The sequence below is a fragment of the Chiloscyllium plagiosum genome, chromosome 22 (assembly GCF_004010195.1).
Source record: "Chiloscyllium plagiosum isolate BGI_BamShark_2017 chromosome 22, ASM401019v2, whole genome shotgun sequence".
In the NCBI taxonomy this organism is placed as follows: domain Eukaryota; kingdom Metazoa; phylum Chordata; class Chondrichthyes; order Orectolobiformes; family Hemiscylliidae; genus Chiloscyllium; species Chiloscyllium plagiosum.
In genome coordinates this window covers 38,558,618-38,585,530 of record NC_057731.1, presented here as the reverse complement: position 1 = coordinate 38,585,530, position 26,913 = coordinate 38,558,618, and the positions used below count along the sequence as shown (strand labels likewise).

The 26,913-nt window shown below is 39.6% G+C and overlaps 1 protein-coding gene across 1 annotated transcript in view; it reads right to left on the bottom strand.

Moving 5' to 3' along the window:
* Positions 1-5,020: 5,020 nt before the first annotated feature.
* The window catches only part of ccdc172 (coiled-coil domain containing 172), a 60,946-nt gene continuing 39,053 nt past the window's right edge, over positions 5,021-26,913 (bottom strand). The window contains exons 3-6 of the mRNA XM_043713166.1: positions 23,103-23,204; positions 19,393-19,495; positions 6,448-6,542; positions 5,021-5,214 (exon numbers count right to left, since the gene is read on the bottom strand). Coding sequence (XP_043569101.1) covers positions 5,021-5,214; positions 6,448-6,542; positions 19,393-19,495; positions 23,103-23,204 — 494 coding nt within the window. The remainder of the gene's footprint in view (positions 5,215-6,447; positions 6,543-19,392; positions 19,496-23,102; positions 23,205-26,913) is intronic.

Below are 26,913 nucleotides of genomic sequence, written 5' to 3'. Positions count from 1 at the left end.
AATCATCTGGATAATCTTGACTGTAATCTTGACATGGTCTTTAATGTCTGATGCCACATTTCTAGTGCTCCTTGAGACTCTGGATGGTATACAGTAGATTTGATTGTTTTATTCCTAAGATGTCTATAACTTCCTTGAATAATTTCAATGTGAAGTTTGAACCTTGATCTGATTGTATTTCAGTGGGTAGTCCATACCTTGTGAAAACTTTGATTAACTCCTCTACAATCATTTTAGCTATTGTATTGTGTAATGGAGCTGCCTCTGGAAATCTAGTGGACACATCCATTATTGTTAACAAATACTGATTCCCAAATTTTCTTTTAGGTAGGCATCCTACGCAATCAATTAAGACTCTTGTAAAAAGTTCCTCAAATGCAGGAATGGGTATAAAAGTGCGGGTTTTATTACTGCCTACAACTTTCCAATTCCCTGACATGTATGACATGTCTGGCAAATTCAACGACATCCTTGTGCAAGGCAGGCTAGTAAAAATGAGTTTATATTTTAGCTTGAGTTTTTATTACCCCTAAATGCCCCCCTATTGATAGTTCATGCGCCACCCGCAACATGTCCTTTCTATAACTCACTGGCAATATGACTCGATGAACTTCTGCTCATTTCTCACATGCCTGAATATGTGATGATCTCCATTTCCTCAGTATGACATCATTTTTAAGATAGTAGCATTCAGGAATACATTCTGATTCTTTTTCCATGTATGCATTTTAATACAATCACTTTAAATTTCCATCTTTCTGCTAAAGTTAATTTATCAGAGCTAAAGGTATCTGCTTTGAAATTTATCTGCTCCTGCTCTGTGTCAACCATTTGATCAAGTAGGGTCTCTGTTAATTCCACTTCAACTTTCATCTGTACTCTTTGATCTCTGCTGTTTTACAGGTGACTTTGTGACCTCATTACCACAGAGTTGGGAAAAATCCCAAGGTATGTGTCCTGCAATAGTTCAGTTGCCTGAGTTTCACTGGCTTTTCAACCACAGTAGGCAGAACTCCTACTAAATCATTAGCAAGGACAAATTGTAATCCCAGAGCTGAGAATTTGTCTAGTACTCCTACCATGACTTCACTGGACACTCTCACCTCACTCTACATAACAGAGCACTTCTTGTCTCACCGTGAATTCCTGTTACTAGCACATTTTCTGGCAATAGTTCTTCAGAGGTACATGTCTCCTCATCTTTCAACATCAAAGATTGAGAGGATTCTGTATCTCTTAATATTATAACCTCATTATCTGCTGCTCCTGGACTATGCAAATAAACTTTACCTTTGCAGGTATACAGTTTAAGAAGATGTAAAACTTCCTCCTTAAGCAATCTCCACCAGGTTGTACCCTGTGGTAAGTTATCCTTTATGATTTTCACCGAGATCTACCTTTCCCTTTCCACACGAGGATTTCTCTTCTCCCCAGTTTCTAACCCTCATGGATTGAAATAGAGTTTGGAAGCGAAACTTTGATTTACGCACCAACTTACAATCATCAGCAATTTCAGCTGCTCCTCTTGCCATTTTAACTCTCTGCTCTTCCACATGAGTTGTCACCACTTCAAGAAGTAAATTTTTAAACTCCTGTCATAAGTCACAAGTTCTTAAGTTCAAACACCCTCTCTCTCTTCCTACTTTCTCTCTTTTGTTGTTCTGCTAAAGCGATTCTGTCCTTTTCTTTTTGCTCTGCTGGGGCCTTTCATTCTTTTTCTCTTTCCTCTGCTTTTAATCTTGATTCAAACAGTTTCATTTCTTTTGCCCTTTCCTTGTCTTTTGCCTCTAACTCAGGCTGCTTAATTTTTGATTGAACTTTACCAATCTCTAAAGAATCTGATGGTGTTTCCAGTAAAATTAAATGCTGTGCTAATGTTGTAATTATCTTTCCTTTTCTCATGGAAGGATGCAGCTCCAAAACCAGATTGTCTGCTCATTCCAGCAGCTTGGCCTTATTCACCTTATCCAAGGTCTCCAAAGTTACTTCTTCCACCCCTAGAAAACTCTTGGTGGCTGAAAGAGCCATTGCTATACCAAGCACTGTTTAAACCAACCGAAATCCAGACCCAGAACAAAAGACACTAACATCTACCATTTGCTGCCTTTGAATCCGACAACCCTAATCTCAATTTGGAACTCTAGAATTAATCTGTTATGGACCAGCCCAGACCCCTTTCAAGACATTTCAAGAAAGTAGTCCAGATCCTAACTTTGTTAGTTGTTTGAAGTAGGTGTACAGTTGATGTTCCAGGAGTGATGCAACTGGCCAACCACTTAGTTTTAAACAAAACAGAATTTATTTGCAAGATTACCGATTGAAACATAAACAAAAGACAACAGAATACAGAAGGACTTAATCTATCTGAAAACCCAATGGATTATCCCCCTAATGATGTTGTTCCAAATTCCTGCAACAATCAAACATAGGTTCTTACAGGAGAGATGTCAGAGAGAGAGAGAGAGAGGATCAGCATAGACCTGCTTCTTTGGGTCTATCAGCATCACAACTGACTGATTACTTTCAGTGAAGCCAGGCTGCTAAAACCAAACCAGAGAAAAGCTGAGCTGGGAAAACTAGCCATACCCTTTTAATTGTAAAAATGTTTTTTTAAACTTGAAAGCATTCTCAAGTAATTAACCCATACTTTTTGGAATTGCTGCTTTTATGACCTTTCTGGGAAAAAAAAAACAAGGAGAACATAACCTTTGTTAAAGGAGCAGCATCATCACACTAGACACCATTAGATCACATGCTGTGATACAGTGGTGGCTTCATGAACATGTCACTTAAAGGTGTGTTGTATATCTGCTGCAAGACACAATACAACATCCCATTTTCTTGAAAGAACATTGCCACTTATTGTCAATTCAACCATTGTAAAGAAGTGTAAAAATAGAATTAGCAAAATTAATCATTCAAACTTTTGATATACCGTATATACTCAAGTAAAAATCGATCTCATGTAAAGGTCGACCCCCCTATATTTGGCCAAATCATCTGGAAACTTCCATATATCTCATGTAAAAGCCGACCCAAGTTCTTCACAGATAACAGATCAACATTTGTGAGTCAAGGTATTATCCTGTAATGATAATGATGATAACATAAATGTAACAATGAGGAAATAAATTTTTCTTCATGCTATGTTTTGATGTACTTGAAAATCGTCAAAATGAAAAATGTATTAGTTGTGAAGCCATCTGAATCTATGCACGAAATGAATCAACGAAGGATGGAATTTCGGATTTTAAGGCAAGTGCTGGATGGTGCACAAGGTTCATGAGAAGGCAGGACTTCATACTTGGGCAGAGAACTAAGAATGCACAAAAGCTGCCTGCTGAATTTGAAGATAAGGTATTACAGTTTCACTAGTTTGTAATCAGAAATCAGCAGAAAAAAGACTACAAGTTATCATCCATAATTACTGTCATTCATTGTTTTTTTATTTATTCCTTTAGAGGTCAATTGGGCTTCTGCTAATGATACTGTATTTTGGACTGTAGCATGAATTTCAGCCTCTCAAAAGTAGTTTCCATTTAATAATTAACCCCATAAATTTAACCTTAAAATAGACTCAAAAGTTTGACTTTTACACGAGTATATACATGATGTTTTGTCAGTTTGACAACCTGTCCTCATCTGGTGATTGTATAACCATCTGGACAGTTGTGTATTGCTATCAGTTGCTCCTGGCTGACAATATGGCAGTCTTGCTGTTGGTTGCTGTTGCTCAGCATCATCACACTTAGATTATCATCAGTGTTCTTGTTCTCACACTCTACATGTATGATTGGCTTATCGTACATTGGTTTTTGTTTCTTTGCAATGTAGCATCATGATCAGTACTGACTTCTTGCAATCAAGGCTGATGCATACCTTAGAAATCTTTGTTTATATCTAGGTATGTCACTAGATTAATGGCTCATACTCTTTGTCTAATGCATAGTCATGGTAACTAATTGCTCGCAGGTCATGTATCTACTTCATTTTTCACTGTCTCTGAAAAGAAAGGTTCTCTTTCATTCTGACCACTGTTTGTATGACGATTGTCATGAATAGCCATGATGCTGAGGTCTATGCATGCTGATGGTTCTTTCGCTAATTGATCATCGGTTCCCACCAAGTAGAAGATTTCAGGAATCCAAGCTACATTTGCATATTAGCATTACACCATGATTGTGCCATGACACTGAAATTATTATCTGTTGTATGCTGGGAAATGGTCTTCTGTAGGTTGTACCATGGAATGCCATTTGTAGGGATATGTCTTTCAGTATGGATGGTAGTTATATGTTGGCACTAATTCACTCATGTATCAATTTTGTCGTACATTATGTATCAACTTGCCTTTTATGGAATATAATGTTGATGTTAATAAAAGCTTCTGTTCCTCTTATACCATCAGTGTGGTGTATAAGGTTGATAATATAAAAGTTGAAAATGTGTTGCTGGAAAAGCGCAGCAGGTCAGGCAGCATCCAAGGAGCAGGAGAATCGACATTTCGGACATGAGCCCTTCTTTAGGAAGGGTTCATGCCCGAAACGTCGATTCTCCTGCTCCTTCGATGCTGCCTGACCTGCTGCGCTTTTCCAGCAACACATTTTCAGCTCTGATCTCCAGCATCTGCAGTCCTCACTTCCTCCCTGATAATATAAAAGGCTTGGTTATATTGCAAAAGTTGTTTTTTGGTCTGTTGGCTGTTTATTTCATTGATACATTTGTGTACGTTTGAATGATTTTCCATGTTGCTAGTATTATGGTGTAGTACCATCTTTCTGGTCACCTGGATCTTGTTCTGGGGTCTGATTTGGCTTTTGAAAATTCTGCACACATATACCCAAAGCTGTCTAGTTCCATATGTTTTGCAGATGTGAAGAAATGCCAATTTCTGGGTAGGTGACAAACTGCATCTATGACAGATCTTGCAGATTTTGTGCACTTTGCATACCATAGCAATAGTGTTATAAACACCCAAAGCAAGTAGTTGATGTTGGTCTGCCACTACGATTTCATGCTATCATCCATCTTCCATCAAAGCTGGTATAATATGGTCCTTTTTCTTGCCTTCATCATTTTTGAAAGCTTTGATAAGGGTAGAGACAATTATCTCCTTAAGTAGCCACTCCACCGGTTCCTCCAGAGAAATGACACTCATGCCCTTTACTACAGCATCTGGCAACAAAGGTGACAAACGTTTCTTGGAGTTTCTGTCTGTACAACATGAGTTAGAGTCAGTTAATCTGTTAATCAGGGAATTGATTCATATGTTAGATACCTGCTGTGAGACATACCACAACACCCAGGATCTTCCCTTTAGGTCCACGCATGGTGGCTGCCAGCTGCAACTCCCGTGTAACACCCTTCCTTATAAAACGCTGCCACTGGAAATTGCCTTCCTCATAATGAGGTATAAGGCCCAGCTTCTCTACTCTCTATGTCAAGAACATCAACAACAGAAGTAGATTATGGTGCTTGCTGAATGTTCTCTGTCACTAAATACAATGATGATTGATCTTGAGTTTCAGCTCCTCCTCTCCATCTACTCACCATATCCTTTGATTCCACTAGAGATCAAAGATTTTCCACTTAAATATAAAATGGAAAAGAGTTCTTCTACAGTATACTTAAATCTTTAAATATCTTCAATGATGGAATATTCACAATCTGTTGAAGTGAAGTCAAAATTGGTCTGTTTTTTGCTATCCTAATGTTCTTCACGGGGTTCTGAGAGCCCAAATAGGCATTCTGCAAAATCCAAACAAGACCATAAAATAGTATGATATTTACACTCTGACTGACCCTGTTAATCTTTTGTTGATATGAGACTTCATTTCTCTTGCCATCGTGATTGCCTTTGCAAAATATAGAACTGATATGAAAACATTATCATTCTGCTCTGAAGCTTCCCTACACAATGGTATGTTTACTTCCAACTCTGAGCCAGTCTTCAAAGGGCCCAAATAAATCCAGTCCTGTTTTTTAATGCACATTCATTGCACATTGAATGTTATATCTCTTGCTATAAAATGTATCAGTTAAAAAAATCATTGATTTGTTACTTTTTTTTTCTAACCACATTCCAAAAAGGATGGACAAGATTTCAAAGAACAGAAGATTCCCTCATTGACCAAATACTAAATTACCCAAGGGTGACTCTTTTTAAGCTACTTTTCAAAAGCAGTACTAAAGCGATAATCTTAAAGTGGCAACTAGCCTAAACAATTCCACTTAACAGTGAACCGTCATTACCACTTTACAGATTCCATGATCAGCTACAGGAAATTATATTACATTGTTGTTATGTTCATTATAAATGTGTCACAACTGGCTATATATACTGTAGAAAAAGTCTTCAAGTTTGTAAAACACAATATGAAAAATAATTTGCATGTAAGTTTCAATTAAATGCAAACTAGAATAAATTATTTTACGAATAAAACTAACCGGTTACCATTTGCAAATATTGTATCTCTGCCCGAAGGGCCTCACAGAAACTTTCCAAATCACCTTCCTTGTGTAATTCCAATTCTTTTTTTAACCTAGAGCAAAAGTGTTTTAGAAAATGAGGAATGTGCTTAAGCTTTGACTTCAGTTTTACATTTTAAAAAATTATATAGCAAATTACAAACGAACGTCAACATATAGGATCAACAGTACTCCATCTTCTGAAGGCAGCTTTATAATTAAGAAGGCAGCTTTATAACAAGAAGTTCGATGTATAGCATCTGAGTAGATATCTGGATATCACTGGGTCTCCTGTCTTTGATTATCTTCAGAGTTTCAGATTTTCATATCTTCAAGTTTGTCACCCTAAATTTGTAAACTGGTTAGATTCTCAGTAACTGTTCCTAGGTAATAAGAAATCTGACTGATAATTATTTTTACGCAACTGAAAATTATGCCAAAACCTACCAGATCTCCCTCAAGTATTCAAAGCAGTAATACATCACATCAGATGTCATTTTCAGTTTAAGTTATTAAAGAAATTTATCAACAATTGAATAATCTAGGTAATATAACACAATTATGTACTTACAACAGGAAGGCTTACCCCTTAAATGGACATTCTGGGCATCTTTTAACTATCCTCTACTAAGCAAGCTTGTTGAACAGAACCAGTCAGATAAATAATTTTACTGAGTTATAATAACTGGTTTTAATTTTCAAAATTGACAGATTTAAAGTGGTTGCTTATCCTATATTTCATTAAGTTGAGAGCAGTTTAGAATTCAGCAATGGCAGACAAAGGGATTGATTAAGAGGAGGAAAATAGAATGAGAGAGTAAACTTGTGGGAAACATATAAATTGAATGTAAAAGCTTCCATAGATATGTGAAGAGAAAAAGTTTAGTGAAGGTAAATGTAGGGTTCACAACAGCCAGAAACAAGGCAAGTTATAATAGGAAACAAAGAGATGGCAGACCAATTAAATACTTACTTTGGTTTTATCTCCACAAAGAAGGACACAAATAACATCCTGAAAATGTTGGGGAACACAAGGTCTAGTGAGAGGAAGGAACTAAATAAAACCATTATGAGTAGGGAAATGGTATTGGGAAAACTGTTGGGATAAAAGCCTGATAATTTACATCCCAGATTACTTAAGGAAAGGGGCCTTGAATTAATGGATGCATTGATGGTCGTCTTTCAAGATTCTACAGACACTGGAATAATTCCAATTGTTTTAAGGGATATTAACGTAATCCAACTATTTAAAAAAGGAGGCAGAGTGAAAACAGATGTTTAGCCTAGTTAACCTGACATTAGTAGTGGAGAAAATGCTAGAGCCCATCATAAAAAAATTTAATACCACAACACTGGGAGAAAAGTAACATACTCAGAATCAGCATGGATTTACAAAAGGGAAATCACGCTTGACAAATCTACTTGTATTTTTCAAGATGGTAAAGGGTAGAGTTGATAAGGGGATATAGTGGATGTGATTTACTTTTACTTCCAGAAAGCTTTTGATAAGGTCCCACATAAGAGATTAGCATGTACAATAAAAGCACATGAGATTGAAAGTCATGTATTGACATGCACAGAGAACTGGTTGGCAGACAGGAAACAAAGAGTAGGATTACACGCTTCTAGTTCCAATTTCTTGGCAGTGGCAAGTGGGGTACTGCAAGGATCAGTATTTGGACCCCAGTGATTTACAATTTGTATGAATGCTTTAGATGAGGGACTTATATATAATACCTCCAGTTTACAGATGACACAAAGTTGGATGGGAGAGTAAGCTGTGAAGAGGTTGCAGAGATGTTTCAGTCTGATTTAGACAAGTTCAGTGAGTAGGCAAATGTGTGGCAGATGAAATATAATATGGATAAATGTGAGGTTATCCATTTTGCTAGCAAAAACAGGAAAGCAGATTATCACCTGAATGGCGATAGGTTGAGAAAAGGGGAGTTGTAACAAGATCCGATGTCTTTGTACACTGGTTGCAGAAAGTAATCATGTAGGTGCAGCAGGCATTGAAGACGGCGTATGGTATTTTGGCCTTTGTAGTATAGGGATTGAATTACAAAAGCAGGGATATCTTACTGTGATTGTACAGGGCCTTGGTGAGAAATATTATTTGGAGTATTGAGTGTAGATTTTGGTCTCCTTGTCTGAGGAAGGCTGTTTTGCCTGTGGAGGGAATGCAAGAAAAATATATCAGACTGATTCTTGGAATGACAGGACTGACATATGAAGAGACATTGGATCAATTAGGTCTAAAATCACTGGAGTTTAGAAGAATAAGGTAGAATCTCAGAGAAACCTTTAAAGTTCCAACAAAACAGAACAGGATTTTTTTAAACTCTTTCATGGGATGAGGGCATTGCCAGCTAGAATAGCATTTATTACTCATCCCTATTTGCCCAGTGGGCAGTTAAGAGCCAATCACATTGGGTTTGAAGTAAGGATACCCCCAATGACCAAGAAGCTCAAAACCAAGGGTCACAGTCTAAGAATATGGGGTAAGCCTTTAGAACTGAGATAATGAGGGTGGTGAGCCTTTGGAATCCTCTGCTACAAAAAAGCAACTGAGGCTAAAGCATTGAATACTTTCAAAGAGTTAGGTAGTTTTTAGGGCTAAACAGATGTAAGGGTATGGGGAGAAAGCAGGAACAGTGTACCAAGTTGGATGATCAGCCACGATAATATTGAATGGTGGAGCAGGTTTTAAGGGACAATTGACCTATTTCTGCACCTTCCATACATTTATGTCCCAATCCTTTCTTAGGTAAAGAGGTCAGAGGAGATCAAATACTTCAGATGTGTTCACACCAAGGGTGCAAAAGGACTTTCCTGCTCCTGTACCCAAATCCCCTTGCAATAAAGATCAAGATGCCAACTGCTTTCCTAATTGTCTGCTGCATATATATGCTTGCATTTAGTGACCAGTGTACAAAGACATCCAAGCCACCCTGCACATCAATAATTACCAATTTATCACCAATATATTATTTATTTAAGTAACAGTCTCCTGTTGTTTTCCTACCAAAGTGGATAACTTCACACTTATCTATATTATACTGCATCTATCATGTTTATCTCCACTTACTCAACTTGTCTAAGTCGCCTTGAAGCCTCTTCCTATCCTCCTCACCACTCACAAGTCCATCTACCTTTGTGTTGGCAGAAGACTTGAAAATGCTACATTTGGTTCGCTCATTTAAATTATTAAAATATATTATGATCCCCCGGTGGTCCATTAGTCTCTAACTTCTAAATGGAAAACTACTCATTTATCCCTAATATATTTCCTGTCTGCTAATCAATTCCCAACCCATGCTCATATATCAGCCATAGGTCCATGTGCTTTGATCTTGAACACTAACGTTTCATGTGGGACTTAATGAAAAACTTTTTTAAAAATCCAAAAACCACATTCATGGTTCCTCATTATCTATTTTGATAGTTACATCAACAACTGTAATACGTTTGTCAAATATGATTTCCTTTTCCTAAATTCACATTGAATTTGTGCAATTCCATTGATATCTTCTACATGTCTTGTTTTCACATACTTTGCAAGAGCATTTTCCTATCTCTGATGTCAAACTGAACGTGTTCCCCTGTTTTGCCCTTCTCTCCTTGTTTTTTATAAAGTGGGGTTACAATTGTCACTCCAATCTGCCAGAACTGTTCCAGGATCTAAAGAATTTTGCAAGATGTCAACCAACGCAAAATGCTTTTAATGAGTTTTTTTAAGTTTGCTATGACAAGTTTGAATGTCTGATTGATTTCCAGCTTCAAAATTATCTTCCTTAATCGCCTCCTCAATTACAGATTTTGTGATTTTAGATGACTAAACCTGTACTGAGTGAATTTCACTCTGATTGTACCCTGCTCCTGGGAGTAGCCAGTTGTATTGCAGAATCTTATTGCCCAGTTGTAAAACTGACCTTGTCACAGGAAAATGAAATGAAGCAGTGGGATCTGGCAAAAATGGCCACTGGTCACAGTCTTAATATATATGTGAGTGGAGAATTGAGAATTCCCACACCGATCTACAATGGCTTCTTGCAACTAGCCAGTTGTATACAAGTTCAATGCAGCTGTAACCTTAATGGCTTTTTCCTGTCCAGGAGCAGCGGGAGACAGAGCAGAGGTGATGTTGGTACCAGGAGGTTGCCGGGAACGTAAGGACTTAGTATATATTTGGGTAGAGGCTAAACCCGAGATACTACACATGTAGCATCTCCCTCCCGCCTTCCCCCTTCCACCCCCTAACCAGAAGAAAAGGACTCTGTAAGGTAAGGCTTTTTTCTTTTCTTTTGTATATTTAAGTGCATTGTTTGGTATTAGTTGGTTGAGTTAAAGCTAAGGCTTACAATTGCAAGGGACCTCAGACCTGTGGCATATGCCTCTTGCTTGATGTGGGAGCTCAGGGATGTGGCTGACGCCCTTGACTCTTACACTTGTAACAAGTGTGTCCAGCTGTAGCTCGTTTGACTGCATGACAGCTCTGAAACTGCGGGTGGACTCACTGTGGAGCATCCGTGATGCTGAGGAGGTCATGGATAGCATGTTAAGTGAATTGCTCACACCGCAGATTAGAATTGCTAAGGGAGACAGTGAATGGGTGACCAAAAGGCAGAGAAAGAATAGGAAGGCTGTGCAGGTGACCCCTGCGGTCATCTCCCTCCAAAACAGGTTTACCATTTTGGATACTGTTGGGAGAGGTGGCTCACTAGGGGAGGATAGCAGTTGCCAGGATCATGGCACCGTGGTGGGCTCTGCTGATCAGAAGGGCAGGAAAAAGACTCGTAGGGCCATGGTCATAGGGAATTCTATTGAAGGGGAGTAGATAGGCGGTTCTGAGGCCAAACATGAGACTTCCGGATGGTATATTGCCTCTCAGGTGCTCGGGTCAGGGATGTCACCGATCAGCTGCAGAGCATTCTGAAAGGAGAGTGTGAACAGCCAGTTGCGTGGTGCATATAGGCACCAATGATATAAGTAAAACATGAGATGAGGCCCTGAAAGCAGAACTCAGGGAGCTAGAAGTGAAGTTAAAGAGGAAGATCTCAAAGGTAGTGATCTCAGGATTGCTACCAATGCCACCTGCTAGCCAGGGCAGAAATGAAAGAATAGGCAGAGGTAGTAGAGGCAGGTATGGTAGATTCACTTAAGGTGTGTCTGGGCAGATGCATGAGTAGGTGGGGAGCAGAGGGATACAGATCCTTAGGAATTGGGCGATAGGTTAAGACAGTGGATTTGGATCGGAACTAGTTTGGATGGCCGAAGGGCCTGTTCCTGGGCATAAATTTTCTTCTTCTTTGGCCAACAGGATAGGAAGGCCACCCACACAGACCCATTCAGTCTGAATACAGCTCCTGGTACAGTTCAGTAGCGGTGTCCTGGGACACCTTGGCCTATGTGACCCTGCTAGGAGAAAGTGAGGACTGCAGATGCTGGAGATCAGAGCTGAAAATGTGTTGCTGGAAAAGTGCAGCAGGTCAGGCAGCATCCAAGGAGCAGGAGAATCGACGTATCGGGCATGATTCCTGAAGAAGGGCTCATGCCTGAAACGTCGATTCTCCTGCTCCTTGGATGCTGCCTGACCTGCTGCGCTTTTCCAGCAATACATTTTCAGCTATATGACCCTGCACCTTTCTCATCTGGATGAATTGGCATTGAAGATAAAAGACTGCCTCCAACTCATCCCTTCCACTGCGCTTTCTTCATGTGGAGGTTGTTTGGATTCTGCTGGAGGTAACTACTGCATCAAATTTGCTAACACATCCAATCCTCTTCCACTTCTCTGTGCCATTGTTGCATTGCAGCAATAGCAACAATCATATCTGCTGTGGCTAGATCCATCAATCACACTTGCAATGACCTTTTGTAGGGAAAAGAAACAAAACAGATCCTTAACAATGATAGCAGAGAGCATTCACATCCCTTCTAAATGAAAGTTTAAAATACTCCTCTATACAGTGGCACATGGAGCGTTGTAACAAGGAGCGCCGGTGACTCATCTGGACCCTTTGACATTGGACCATATCCTGATGAATGCATCACCAATCATGTGGCAAATAGGTAACAACAGAGTTAAAGTGCTGCATGAATACTGATTCATTCTCCTCCCAGCTTCATATCATCCACAAAAGGTATCACTACAAATGAGAGGGCATTGCATTATATAGCACTTAAAATTCAGGTGGAGTTGGAATTAGTTCATTGGGGACAAGGCTTGTTAAGATTTGCACATTAAGGTGGGGAACCCAATAAGGTAATTAGGTCTACTGGAATGGAAGAAAGAGCAATGCAACTTATTGTAATATTATAGACTTCAGAACTTCAATAATTGTTCATGGACTGAATAAATCAATAGATAAACTATTACACACAGCAATAACTATGTCTGGAGTAAACTATTAAAGGACAAGGACAAACTTATACAGGAATTGAAAGCAATTAGTCATGTCTGGGAGTGGAGGCTTTGGTACCTGCTTGATAAACTAGATGCTTTATACCACAGGGACACCTAGTTGCCCTGCAGAAAAACTTAAGGAGTTAGCTACAGGAAAGCTGTGTCTTCAAATAGTTAAAGCTAAATGTAACAAGAAACAAAGAAATTACTTTTGATAAGGGAAGGTAAGCTGCAGACTTGAAATAATTTGCATACACAGACTTGTTAAAAAAAATCATCAATATATCACCATTCAACAGCAGAACTTCGAAGATCAGTACTACAAATGACCGAACTCTGATAACCTTCAGTGACCGATTGAAGTCTTGGCCAGATTTCACCACTAATTGGGTAACAGCTAAGTTGGGTCACAGGTTTATATTTGCTTTCTTGAGGGGTCTAATATTTGGTTGCTATATGCAATAAAGTTTGAATTATTGTTTCAGTACATGATTATCTGTGAGATTTCTTAATAAGTAGCCGAATTAAAGATAATTTGTGGTGATTTTCCCACAACAAACTGAATAAGAGGCATGAAAGGGTGAGGTTAGGCATGGAAATTGGAATAATAGCGGGATCAAGCAGAAGAGTAAAAACAGAATAGTGAAAGGGCTGATAATCACACGGGATACTAAAGAAAGACATTTGGAATGCCAAGTGAAGGGAACAGGCCATCTACAATTATAAGATGTAAAGTATATTTTAGACAGGAAGGGTAAAGGGTGAATGAGTTGAAGGAAATGTTCACTGTATCTCTTTCTCTGAATTGGTCTTCAAAGAAAGGCCTCTCAGAGAATGTGTAGTGCAAGTAGGATGGGCCTGAAGTCTATGCAATGCACATCAATGTACAAACACAAACACACTTAACTGAATACTGAAACAGATCCTAAAAATATTACTGCACAAGGACTTAGGGTTAAGGCTTTCGCACTGAAAGAATTAATTTGCTGTAAAGGTGACTAAGATGAAGATGCATACAGCATCTTCCTAACCATGTCCTGTTATTCAGTAAGCTTTGGCAAGAAGGACAGATAATAATCACCCTCAGTGCTGATGGTACCACACAACAAAATTCAACCACACAACAAAATTCACAGGCCCATTAATACTAAAGTTAAAAACATGAGCATAAAACCATTATGTAGATTGTACAATCCAAAAGGCAAACAACACTCACGTTGTGTTAATTACCTTCTGCATTGAAAAGAAAAAAAGGACACAAGTACCTTGCACATGGCAGCATCAGGAAGGGGAACATCAACTATGGGTCATGGAGGATACACCTCACCGTGCAGAGGTGGTTGCAGGGCATGCTTTCACCCAATACATGAGCGACATTATAGGGGTCCAAAAGTTACATTGACCAGGTCAATATCTCAAATGTAAAGCATGAATCTCAATCCTGATATTTCTTCACAGATTAGTATTTTCATCACACAAGTTTAATTTAGTTAACCAGTTAACTAAAAGAAAAGAAGACAATGACAACAGAATCAGAGACACGAGGGTGAGGCTGTGCACAAGCGCACAGCGCATGAAGAATGGAGCCATTCTCTTCTGCACTATTGTTTAGTCTACTGAGAAAGGTATACTGTCACAAAGCTGGTCCCTTTTTTCTAAAAGCTGTTTCTTTTCTCAAGGAGACTGTGTCCTTGGTTTCTTTCACAGAGGTTGTAAACCGCTCCTGGTTCTGATTAGACTGGTTTGGTAGAGAGATTAAAGGATATTTTTGCTTATATGTAAACAAATAAGACTTCAGGCGAAAGTGGTCAAGTTTTCGAAGTGACTTGCATAATAAAAAGGGAGTGGTCAGCTTTCTAGCTGAGCAGTTGAGTCCAGAACTAGTTAGAAGTTCAGCAGTGGACTATGTGAACAGGCTCTCTCTCCTTCTCCCTTCTAATTTCAACCTGTAAGCATTGTTTTTACTGTTCTTTAAAGGATTTTACTTATTGGGACTGCTGTGTATATTCAGAACAGCATAATTAAGTCAAGTTTGGATAGACTGAGTTCCGTAGGGGTTCCTTATTCTGTTCTTTGTGTTTCATTGTGTAATTTTGTGAATAAACTTCTGTCTGTTTTAAAACCTAGTAGTCAACCTAGCTAACTTACTCTGGGTAATTTTCACTGTACACTTACTGAAACAAATTGCAAAGTTATAGTCTGGGTTGCCTGCTCAAGAATGTTTTGAGTAGTCTGGCCTAGTCCATAACAATACATAAGGAGTTCCAGCTATCTGCAGATGAATGAAAGGCAGAAATGAAGACACTTTTTACGACTAAAGAGACTATCACCTACATCTGCCATTTTCTGCAAGCAGATCTGCAGTCGTGTGGCTTGGGAGGATGCAACTATGCCTGTGGTGATGAAGATGGCAGCTGCATGGAATTTCTATACCACCAACTCCCTTCAATCTTAAACTTGACAAGGGTGACATCTCCAATTCAGCTGCCCACAAGTGCATTCAACTACGTAGGAAAATTCACAGGACAATTTATATGAAAGTTAAGGACCAACATATTTTACAGGAAAACAATAGTTTTTTTTTCCTGATCATCATGAACCCAGAAAGCAAAGATACCCAGGGCTGTCAGATTTGCAGCCATCGCTGGGTTCTCCAACTGCAGCCATGTGCCATTGAAAGACCCTAGTCATCTGGACAGATTCTTGAACAGAAAGGGATTCACTTCCTCAATGTTCAGCTTGTTTGTAACCACAGAAAACAATTCGTGCAGGTGTGTGGCCGCTATCTAGGGAGCTGCCATGACACTTACTCTTTCATGGAATGTGAGAGTTGTTCAAAATATATCTATGCATATAACCTCTAGGATTGGTTCACAGATGACAAGAGATACCTCAGAAGGCATGGCTAATAATGTTTGTGCTTAAACGCTCAAACCACATGCTGAACACGGCTACAAAACAGCATATCCATCCAATCACTGAACAATTGTGCTTCTGTTGCCTGGACTGTTCAGGAGCAGCATTCCAGTACTTGCCATACCAGGTCTTAAGAATAGTCATTGTTTACCTGTCTCAAATGACAGGGTTAGAACTTAGAACAAAGGTACATAGTCCTATCTCCTCAGATAAAGAAGGGAGAGAGCCAATGCTATGATGAGGTATCTGAGGACGTCAAAGTAGTAGTGAGACAAGGGGAAAAGGTCCATAAAAACCTGGTAGTGGTTGGACTTGAGACTGAGTTGCTTTGCATCTGTGGACACTAAATTTAGAGGGATGATCCTGTCACCGAGGAATTCCTGTTTAAGGGTTTATCATTAAGATACCCCGATTGCCATGGAATGTAATTGAATTTGTTCCCTTGGCACCAATAACCTGTTCAGTTTCCTAGTCAGAGCATCAGTATGGTATTCCATAGGGTTACACAGGGGCCACATTACATGACTCAAACGTTCATTTGCAAGGGGCAGCCATCTACTCTGCAAAAGATAGGCTGAATTATGTTAATTGGCAGCTGAAATCTAACCATGCAGTTTAACGTTCCACATTCCAGAGGTTATATTTCTCCTGGAGAACAATAGTGAATGAAAGCCTCGGTCTCTTTACACTGCTACACATGATGTATATGTAAGCATGTTTTTCTACTATCATATCTTGGTGCCACCTCCGCAGCCAGAGCTGAGCTTGAGGAATCCTGATGACCGCTTTATCACTTTGCCTCAGATGAATTTGATGGCTGTCCTCTATTAGACCTGGTTCTAGAGAGCTCCTCACTGCTGGGAGGCTCCTGTACAAGTGAAACCTCCTTAGTCTGACTTCATGGAGGTGTTTTGATTCCTGGTAGAGGGGAGATGGGGTGAGCTGGACATAAATCATGATTTGTGCTGGTATGACAGTCCTGGCATCTATAAATTGCTTCCCTTCCTGTCAGTGCATCATGGCAGCTCCCTTGCAACTTCAGTGGATGGGAAACCAAGCGAGAAGTCAAGTACCCAAAGTCCCCTGTCACCAAGCCATTGATACAAAACATCCCTGGTTTGAGCATTGCAAGTTAATGTTGCTGCACATATCTAGCAGATACTGAATTTTCTGCATTTCTCTCCATGTCAGCAGCCAAGAGATTACATGCTGAAGCACAACAGTCAGAACCTGGGCAGATTCTTGTGCACATTTCTCAATCTGTGCATGATCTCTGGCACCTCTATCTGTTGTTCCACTATTTGATTCCGTATCTCTGTCAGCTCATTAATTGTTGAATCCAGTGGCTTATTGTCTGTTTGGAAATCAGCAGGTGCTAATGATCCAAAATTGTCTGAGTGTCAGAGATCTTAGCCAATTCTTCCTCCTCTAGCTGTGAATCCGTGTCAGTGCAGTGCTCAACAGAATGTGACTACGACTCTAGATATGCAGTGAGATGAATGTGTATACGCTGGTGGATTATGTGGAGGAGGGCTTTTTTACTGTTGCATCTAACAGTCTCAACAGTTCATTCTCAGCGGTGTGCTGTGCAGGGCTGGAGATGGACCTCTTCAAGTTTTATTGGCATGGGAATGGGATCCAGAGGCAGCAAAGAAAATTGTAAAGATTTGCTTGTGTCATGAGTTGTCACCCATATCCAAGATTTTGTTGAGATGTTACTATTTGATGTGCAATTGAGAGGAGTTCCTTGAGATTGCTTCAGTGGATGGATATAGACAGTCATTTTCTGTCAATACAAGTATGCCCTGCTTCTGCAACTACCAGTTCAAAGTTATCAAGTTGCTAGAGTTAATGGAACTAAATAAAGCTTCATTATGTGAGTGCCTAATATTATTGAGAGGTATTCATCCTGATGATACCTTTTATGCTTGTGCCCTTGGCCTGAGCAAACCTGTGACAAAAAGCTATTGAATGTGTGGGTTCTCACACCAGTAGACAAGTGGGGTACATGTGATTTGGAGCATGAAATACTGAGTTGACAGCAGTACATACACTGCCAGTTGCAGCAGATCATATATCCTTTAGTGGCACTAAATCCAGTGTCTCTTGACATTCCTCCTTGGACTGATCTTTTTGCCAACTACCTTGGTTTAGGGTGCTATGGTCACTCAGAATGACCACTTCTTGCCAATCCTCAGAAACAGTACATCCCTTCTCTCATGGCTATTCTGCAAGAAAATCTCAAAGGAGGCAAAGCTAAGGTGTGGGGTTGAGCTTTTAAGACAGAAAATCATATCGTCATACAGCACAGAAATAGACCCTTTGGTCTAACTCGTTCTTGTCATCCAGGCATCCCAATGTGACCTAGCCCCACTTACAAGCATTTGACCAATATCTCTCTTAAACCCTTCCTAATCAGATACCCTTCCAGATGCCTTTTAAAATGTTGTACTGTAGCCAACTCCACCACTTTCCCTGGCAGTTCATTCCATACACCATACCACCCGCTGCATGCAAAAGTTACCCCCTCAGGTCTTTTTTAAATCTTTCCTCTCTCACCTTAAACCTATGCCCTCTAGCTCTGGATTCCCCCACCCTAGGTAAAAGATCTTGGCTATTCACACTATCCATACTCCTCACAATTTCATAAACCTCTTTAAGGTCTCCCCTCACCCTCCACCATTTCTAGGAGTAGACGGCAAGGATAAGCTATACTTGAGTGATCCTCCTAGATCACCGAAAGTGAGGTACTCTTTGGGTGCTTTTTAAATATTGCACTTGGATGATGGAGCTGGAGGTCTTCAGAACTTCCTATCCACACAGCCATAAAATTTGGTTATTTACCCACGCATAAAAATGTATGGCTCTGTAAAGAATGTAGTAAGGTAAAAAAACCCAATCGACCCAAAGCAAGTGTTTCACCCACTTTTATGCCTATCTACACTAGGTCTCAAAAAGTAAACTTTAGCTTTATGTGTCTGCTTTTTTGTACTCTTCCAGCTCAGATTTGAGAACTGCTATTAAAGAAGCCTTGTCAAATTGGTTATGCATCTTGAAGCTAGTATACACTGCAGCCACAGTGCACCAGTGATGAAGGGAAGGAATGTGAGAGATACAGGTCAGCATGCTGATCAAGCAGGCTGCATTTTCTTGAATGGTGTGGAGTTTCTCGAACATTGTTGAAGATCCAGGCAGTGCACAGCAGCTCATCATTCTCCTCTGATTTGTTGTTGCTGGAAAGGCTTGAGGGAATCAGGTGAGTCACTTTTTGCAGAATACTCATTCTTTTTCAATTTTGTGGATTCCAAAAGTTTCAATGACATTTGTCAAATGCACAGAACATCTGACAGTATTGTGATTTTGTCACTTTCAGTGACTGCACACTTAAGAAGGCCTACCACTATTTTCTGAAAGGAAACTAGATATACTTATTCTTTTCAAAATCAGAATGATAATTCAAAATACATTTAAAACAACTGTTATTTGTTGCAAGAAATAGGAACTTCTTATACCACTGAGACAATGTCCAATTTTTTTTTAAAAAATGCCTTAAGCAGGAAAAGAACTAAAAACAAAATGCAATTAAACCTAAATTTGGTTACCGTAAAAACTCAGGGTCTGTTTGTGGTTTTTGACAAATTTTTACTTTTTCTTCTTCCAAAGCCTTTGTGTTAAAAATAACTGTAGTCAGTTCATCTTCAATACCTGAAAAATAATGATGGTAATTCTACCTTCACAAAGAACACAGTAATCTACCAGTCAGAAATAATCCATATACAATAACTCAATATTCCCTGCAGAAATCCTGAAGTCGAAGAGAAAGGAATTCAGTGCTCACTGTGCATTTGAGTGTAACAGATAGTGCTGTGCAAATTCAAACAGGAGGCAGCAGTACCTTATTTCAAACTTAACCAAGACCCAATTGTGGGTGGCACGGTGGCACAGTGGTTAGCACTGCTGCCTCACAGCACCAGAGACCCGGGGTTCAATTCCCGCCTCAGGCGACTGACTGTGTGGAGTTTGTACTTTCTCCCCGTGTCTGCGTGGGTTTCCTCCGGGTGCTCCGGTTTCCTCCCGCAGGCCAGGTGAATTTGCCATGCTAAATTGCCCGTAGTGTTAGGTAAGGGGTAAATGTAGGGATATGGGTGGGTTGCGCTTTGGCGGGTCGGTGTGGACTTGTTGGGCCGAAGGGCCTGTTTCCACACTGTTATGTAATCTAATCTAATCCAAAATCAATTAAAACTGATCACATCTGTTAAAGTTAAACTCCATAATGTCCTGGTCTTTCATAATTTTTGTTAGCTTCATTTATAAATTAAACCGATTAAATCACAATTACTCTAGCTGAGGTTAAATCTGAACTTTTCTGGACTTTTACTGTGCACCCCCATCTCTTATAATTGGGGATTATGTTATTATATTCAAATTTATGCTGACTGATTTAAAATAGCTCAATGATATCTCAATCATATACCTGCTGACACTTAATTATTTGCTTTATTATCTCTTCAATCTTTGACAATCCCCGAACAAGCACTTCGCTATAATGGAATGGTGTCACTGCTTTTTGTTATTCATTCATGGGTTGTAGGGTCACTGACTGGTTCAACGTTTATCGCCCCTGTCTCATTGCCCTTGAGAAGATAATGGCAAGTTGTCTTTTTGAACCACTGAAGTCCATTTGGTGTGGGTATCCGCACAATGCTATTGGGAAGCAGTTCCAGGATTTTGACCCAACAACTGAAGGAACGGCAATACATTTCCAAGTCAGGATGATGGCTTTCCCACGTAACTGCTGCCCTTCCTCCTAGATGGTAGTGGCCATTAGTATGCAAGATACTCTCCAAGGAGATGAATTTCTGTAGTGCACCTTGTAGATGATAGCATTGCCGTTACTCAATAATAACAGTGCAGAGAAGTTTGTGGAAGTGGTGTGAATCAAGGAGGTTGCTTTGTCTTGGATGGTGTCCAGTTTCCTAAGTATTGAGGAGTATTCCATCACACTCCTTACTTCTGCCTTATAATGGCGACAGGAGGTGAATCACTAGTTGCAAGAATCCAAGCCATTGACCTACTCCATATTTATCTGATTAGTTCAGTCTAACTTGTAGTCAATGGCAAGCCCCAGGATGTTAATAGGGAGTGAGAAGCTGCCAGATTTTCTTGTATATCTCTTGCAATATTCCATTAGGAAAAGGCACTTGCATGAGCAACCCTTATCCTCACCAATTCATAGTCTTTTGATGTTATCTTATGTCACACAGCCCAACATGTACAAGATGCAATGCAGCAACTCAAAAAGGCTTCTTAGAAATGCCACTTCCTTCTATTGTCTAAAAGAGCAGCAGCACAAGAAATGAGGGAACACCATCACTTAAAGTTTCCATCTAAGTCATGGATGATCCTGATTTAGAAATATATAGTTCATTACATGTTGCTCTGTGATTCTCCCCATCCTATTTATCACAAAAATTGAAAGTAAAAATACATTTAATATAGTAACAAAAACAGAAGTAGCTGGAAAAGCTCAGCAGGTCTAGCAGATTCTGTAAGGAGAAATCAAATTTGGACGCACAGTGGCTAGCACTGTTGCCTCATAGTGCAGGGACCTGGGTTTGATTCCAGCTTTGGGTAACTGTCGATGTGGAGTTTGCACATTCTCCCAGTGTCTGTGTGGGTTTCCTCCAGATGCTCTGGTTTCCTCCCACAATCCAAAGATGTGCAGGTTAGGTGAATTGGCCATGCTAAATTGCCCATAGTGTTCAGGGATGTGAAGATTGGCTGCATTTGTCAGGGGTAAATATAGGATAATAGGGTAGGGGAATGGGTCTGGGTTGGTGTGGACTTGTTGGGCCAAATGGCATGTTTTCACACTGTAGGGATTTTATTCAAAGTTAACGTTTTGAGTCTGGTGACTCTTCCTCAGAACATTTAATATACTGCTCTTCACCACCTCAGGACATTTTAAAACTTTGTTGTCAATATATTTTTTTGAAAGAACAGTCACTATTGCTATACAGGAAAAAAGCAGCCAATTTATGCAAAGGAGTCTCCCACAAACAGCAATTTGATAATGATCTGTTAATGACAACCTTTTGTGTGTTAATCAAAGAACAATGATCAGCCAGAATGTCAGGAATAACTCAATGGCCCTTTTACGGAACGGGATATTTTACGCATGCACTTCCAACCTTCTTACACAAATTTTCTCATAATTGATTCTTCCTACGTGCTCCCCAGCCATACACATTTCTGAAATTACCTGTCCTTTTTGTAGACACACAGAACACAATTAACAAGATCTTAACATTTTTTAAAGAATCCACTTCACACTTTTTAGTCTTAACTAGTATTTTTTCTTTTCTCTCCCTTCCTTTTCCAAGGTACTTTCAGTCCAACGCTTCACTGCTGCAACTAATTATTTTGTTTCAATTACCAGCTCAACCAGTAACAATTATTTTTAACTTTTAACCTTTACACAGCCTATTTTGTAACCTCAATTCTTACTTACAACTGTTACAATTTCGAGTCCCAAACTCCGTCCTGTCTACCCACTCCTCATCAAAACACCAAACTCAGCCTAACCACTTCAGTCCAGGTGTAATCCACTGCAGACATCCTTTGTTCCAGCAGCCCTGCCACCCCTTGCCCCCACCCCCACTCCCTGAGTCCCCCCTTCCTCTCCCACACCTCTCCACCTCATCACTCCTTATTACATTGAGACAGGAAAAGAAATAATCTGTCACCCCTCTTAGTACCCCAAAAATGCACTGTTCATCTTCCCATTTTAAGCCTCAGATTATGTAAAATAGTATGTCTGTCATATGTGCAGCCAAACCACGCCAAGAGCTTAATGTGGTAGGTTTGCTGCCACCATAATCTTTCCTGGTAGGAATATACAGGCCTGCTTGGTCCAGTGTGGTCAAGAAAAAAACACTTACTGGTCTAACCAGAAGAGCTGTTGTATTGAACAAGAATTAATTTATTTTATGTTGAGTTTAGGGTCACACTGACACAATAGACATGGTTACAGAGAGTATGAGCTGTTGTTCTGCCAATGTCTATGTGACATCATTAGAATGAGCGTGGTTCTTATGACACTCAGCAGCATTAAACCTTTTTAGATCCCTTCAGACCCATAAAAAGTCTCAAACATTACTTCCTGTCTACCCTATTATCTGAGTTACTGTGAACACTATGGGAAATTTATATCTATATATGGCAGTCAGGTAATTTCTGAGCACACATGTTAATTAGAATTTATAATTCACCATAGATCATAGCTGATAATATTAGGCAGGAGATCAATAACCTTGAAATTTTCTCTGAAGTTGATGAATTTCTTCTTTTAATTCATTTTTCTGTTTTTCGAGAGCATTCAAATGAACATTTTTTTGTTCAAGACATTTCATTTCTAGAACCACAAAACACACAAAAATAAAAATAATAACATGTTGCAGTTTTATTTTAATAGGTGTTGTCTTTTGGCCTGAATTTAACAACATCAATAATAATTCATTAAAGTTCCAAGATTTTAAATTATCAACATGAATCTGCTGAGCTAAACGCCATTTTCTAGGAATTATGTGCCACTTTCAGCAATGTGTTTACTGATGTTGTAGCCCCAGTTGATGTTATTACTGGACAAGTCAGATCCCAGAATGAAACTTATACAAAGGAAATAAAAAGATATAAACCAAACTATCCAAATATAATACAGTTATAAATATTTCAAAACACATGGTAAAACAAAGTTCCATCTACTCTCCAATGCCATCACTTCACAGGGAATCAAAATTGAGAAAATTCAAACTTGTAGGTTTGACATAACAGTTTCGTCTTAATTCCAGGCCCATAAGCTGTGAAGTGTCTCCCTTAATCATTCACCAACTGAGTTCAAGCTTCCAGTCTTTTAATAAACTGCAGAGTTTTAATGAAACAATCTTGGTCTGGAAGTTTCGGAAACTACACCCTTTCACTGAAATAACTTATTTCCTTAACTGCTCTGATCAATCTTTTTTGGAGAAATCATACTTGCTTCTGACCCCAGTAAAGTTTCCTTTGAACTGCTCAAAAGCCTTTGAATTTAAAAAAAATCTTGCTCATCTTACCTTCCTTTAATATTGCTTAATATTTTTCAGGTGGTGTCCATTTTCTCATTAGTACGTCACTGGAGGTCAGTCAGCTCAGTTGCTGGATATGTTTTTTGTGATGCAAAATGATACCAACAGCATGGGTTCAATTCCTGCACTAGTTGAGGATACCATGAAGGGCTCTCCTTCTCAACTTTTTCCCCTTGCCTTAGGTGTGAAAACTTTCAGTTTAAGCCAGCATCAGTCTCTAATGAGAGAGCAACTCTATTTAAGAAAGACGGTAAGGACTAGCGCAGGGAATTGTAGACTGGTGAGCCTTATGTAGATAGTGGACAAGTTATTGGAGGGAGTCCTAAGCGGCAGGATTTACAAATATTTGGAAAAGCAAGGACTGATTAGGGATGGTCAACATGGTTTTGTGCATACATGAACTTGATTGAGGTTTTTGAAGAAGTAACAAAGAGGATTGACGAGGGCAGAGCAGTGGACGTGATCTATATGTACTTCAATAAGGCTTTGGACAAGGTTCCCCATGGGAAACTGGTGAGCAAGGTTAAATCTCATGGAATACAGGGAGAATTAGCCATTTGGATACAGAACCGGCTCAAAGATAGAAGACCTTTGATAGAGGGTGGTGATAGAGGGTTGTTTTTCAGACTGGACTCCTATGACCAGTGGAGTGCCACAAGGATCAGTGCTTGGTCCATGACTTTTCATCATTTATATAAATGGTTTGGATGTGAACATAGGAGGTATAGTTAGTAAGTTTGCAGATGACACTGAATTAGATGTGTAGTGGACAGCGAAGAAGATTACTTCAGATTACAATAGGATCTTGATCAGATAGGCCAAAAGGCTGAGGAGTGGCAGATGGAATTTAATTTAGATAAATGTGAAGTGCTGCATTTGAGGAAAGCAAATCAGAGCAGACCTATGATAAGGTCCTGGGCGGCACAGTGGCTCAGTGGTTAGCACTGCTGCCTCACAGCAACAGGGTCCCAGGTTCGATTCCAGCTTCGGGGCGACCGTCTGTGTGGAGTTTGCACATTCTCCCTGTTGCTGCGTGGGATTCCTCTGGGTGCTCCGGTTTCCTCCCACAATCCAAAGATGTGCAGGTCAGGTGAATTGGCCATGCTAAATTGCTCACAGTGTTAGGTGCATTAGTCAGAAATGGGTCTGTGTGGGTTACTCTTCGGAGAGTTGGTGTGGACTGGTTGGGCCGAAGGGCCTGTTTCCACACTGTAGGAAATCTAATCTAATCAAGGTCCCGAGGGAGTGTTGCTGAACAAAGAGTGCAGGCTCATAGCTCCTTGAAAATAAAGTCGCAGGTAGATAGGATAGTGAAGAAGGCTTTTGGTATGCTTTCCTTTATTGGTTTGAGTATAGGAGTTGGGAGGTCATGTTGTGGCTGTACAGGATGTTGGTTAGGCCACTTTTGGAATATTATGTGCAATTCTGATCTTCTTCCTATCGGAAGGATGTTGTGAAACCTGAATAGGTTCAGAAGATTTACAAGGATGTTGCCAAGTTTGGAGGATTTGAGCCGTAGGAAGACACTGATTAGGCTGGAACTGTTTTCCCTGGAGCGTCGGATGCTGAGGTATGATCTTATAGAGGTGTATAAAATCATGAGGGGCATGGATAGGGTAAATAGGGTAAGTCTTTTCCATGTTGTGGAGGAGTCCAGAACTGGAGGGCATAGGTTCAGAATTAGAGGGGAAAAATATAAAAGAGACCTAAGGGGCAGCTTTTTAATACACAGGGTGGTGCATGTATGGAATGAGAGGAAGTGGTAGAGGCTGGTACAATTGCAACATTTAAAAGGCATCTGAATGGTTATACAAAAAGGAAGGGTTTAGGGATATGGGCCAAGCGCTGGCAAATGAGACTAGATTAGGTTGGGATACCTGGTCAGCATGGATGAGTTGGATTGCTGTATATCTCTATGACTCTACATGTAGATAGAGTTCAATTTAAATAAAATGTGAGGTGCTGCATTTGGAAAGGCAAATCAGGGCAGGACTTATACACATAGTGGTAAGGTCCTGGGAGAGCGTTGCTTAACAAAGAGACCTTGGATTGCAGATTCATAGTTCCTTGAAAGTGGAGTCACAGGTAGATAGGATAATGAAGGCGGTGTTTGGTATGCTTTCCTTTATTGGTGAGAGCATAGAGTATAAGAGTTGGGAGGTCATATGGCGGCTCAACAGGACATTGGTTGGCCACTTTTGGAATATTGTGTACAATTCTGGTCTCCCTCCTATCGGATATGGGTCAAGTGCTGGCAAATGTGACTAGATTAGTTTAGGATATCTGGTCGGCGTGGACGAGTTGGACCAAAGGGTCTGTTTCCATGCTGTACATCTCTACAACTCGATATGTGAAGATATCTTCATGACTGTTAACTCTCTGTTTGCCCTCAAAGATTTCAAATAATTTCACTGCAATGTCTTCTATTCAAACAAAGCGCTTAGAATCATTCAAAGGCATTTTAAACATCCCTGCAATAAACTTCACCACAACATCAGTATTTTATGCCCTGCACCTCCACTTACCCACTTCTTTTAAAGAGATACAAATCATTTTTAAATTCAATGAACACAATCCCAACAAGAACTCTCATTTGTCATGATAATCCTAATGGACAGATCAGATCCCAAAATGAAATCTGGGTTGATAGATCATATTTTTATTTTATTAATGCATCAAACATTTACTGAAACATAAATATACAAGGCTGCTAATTGGGTTTAAATAATATAACAGTCACCCATTACAAAAAACCCTAAAATAAACGAAGATATCAAAAATACAACACTGTGGAGATATTTAAAAACAAGTAAGAAAACTCACCAACACTACAATTTACAGTTAATCAAAATCCAGATTTTTCTTCCCTTTCAAATCAGTAGGTTTGACTTAAATGTTCTCAACTCTAGTCTTATGAGCTGTAAAGCTCAGTCTCTTGAGCACTCATCCAACTAACTTCTTTGATCTTTCAATAATCTGCAGAATTCTCACAAAATACTC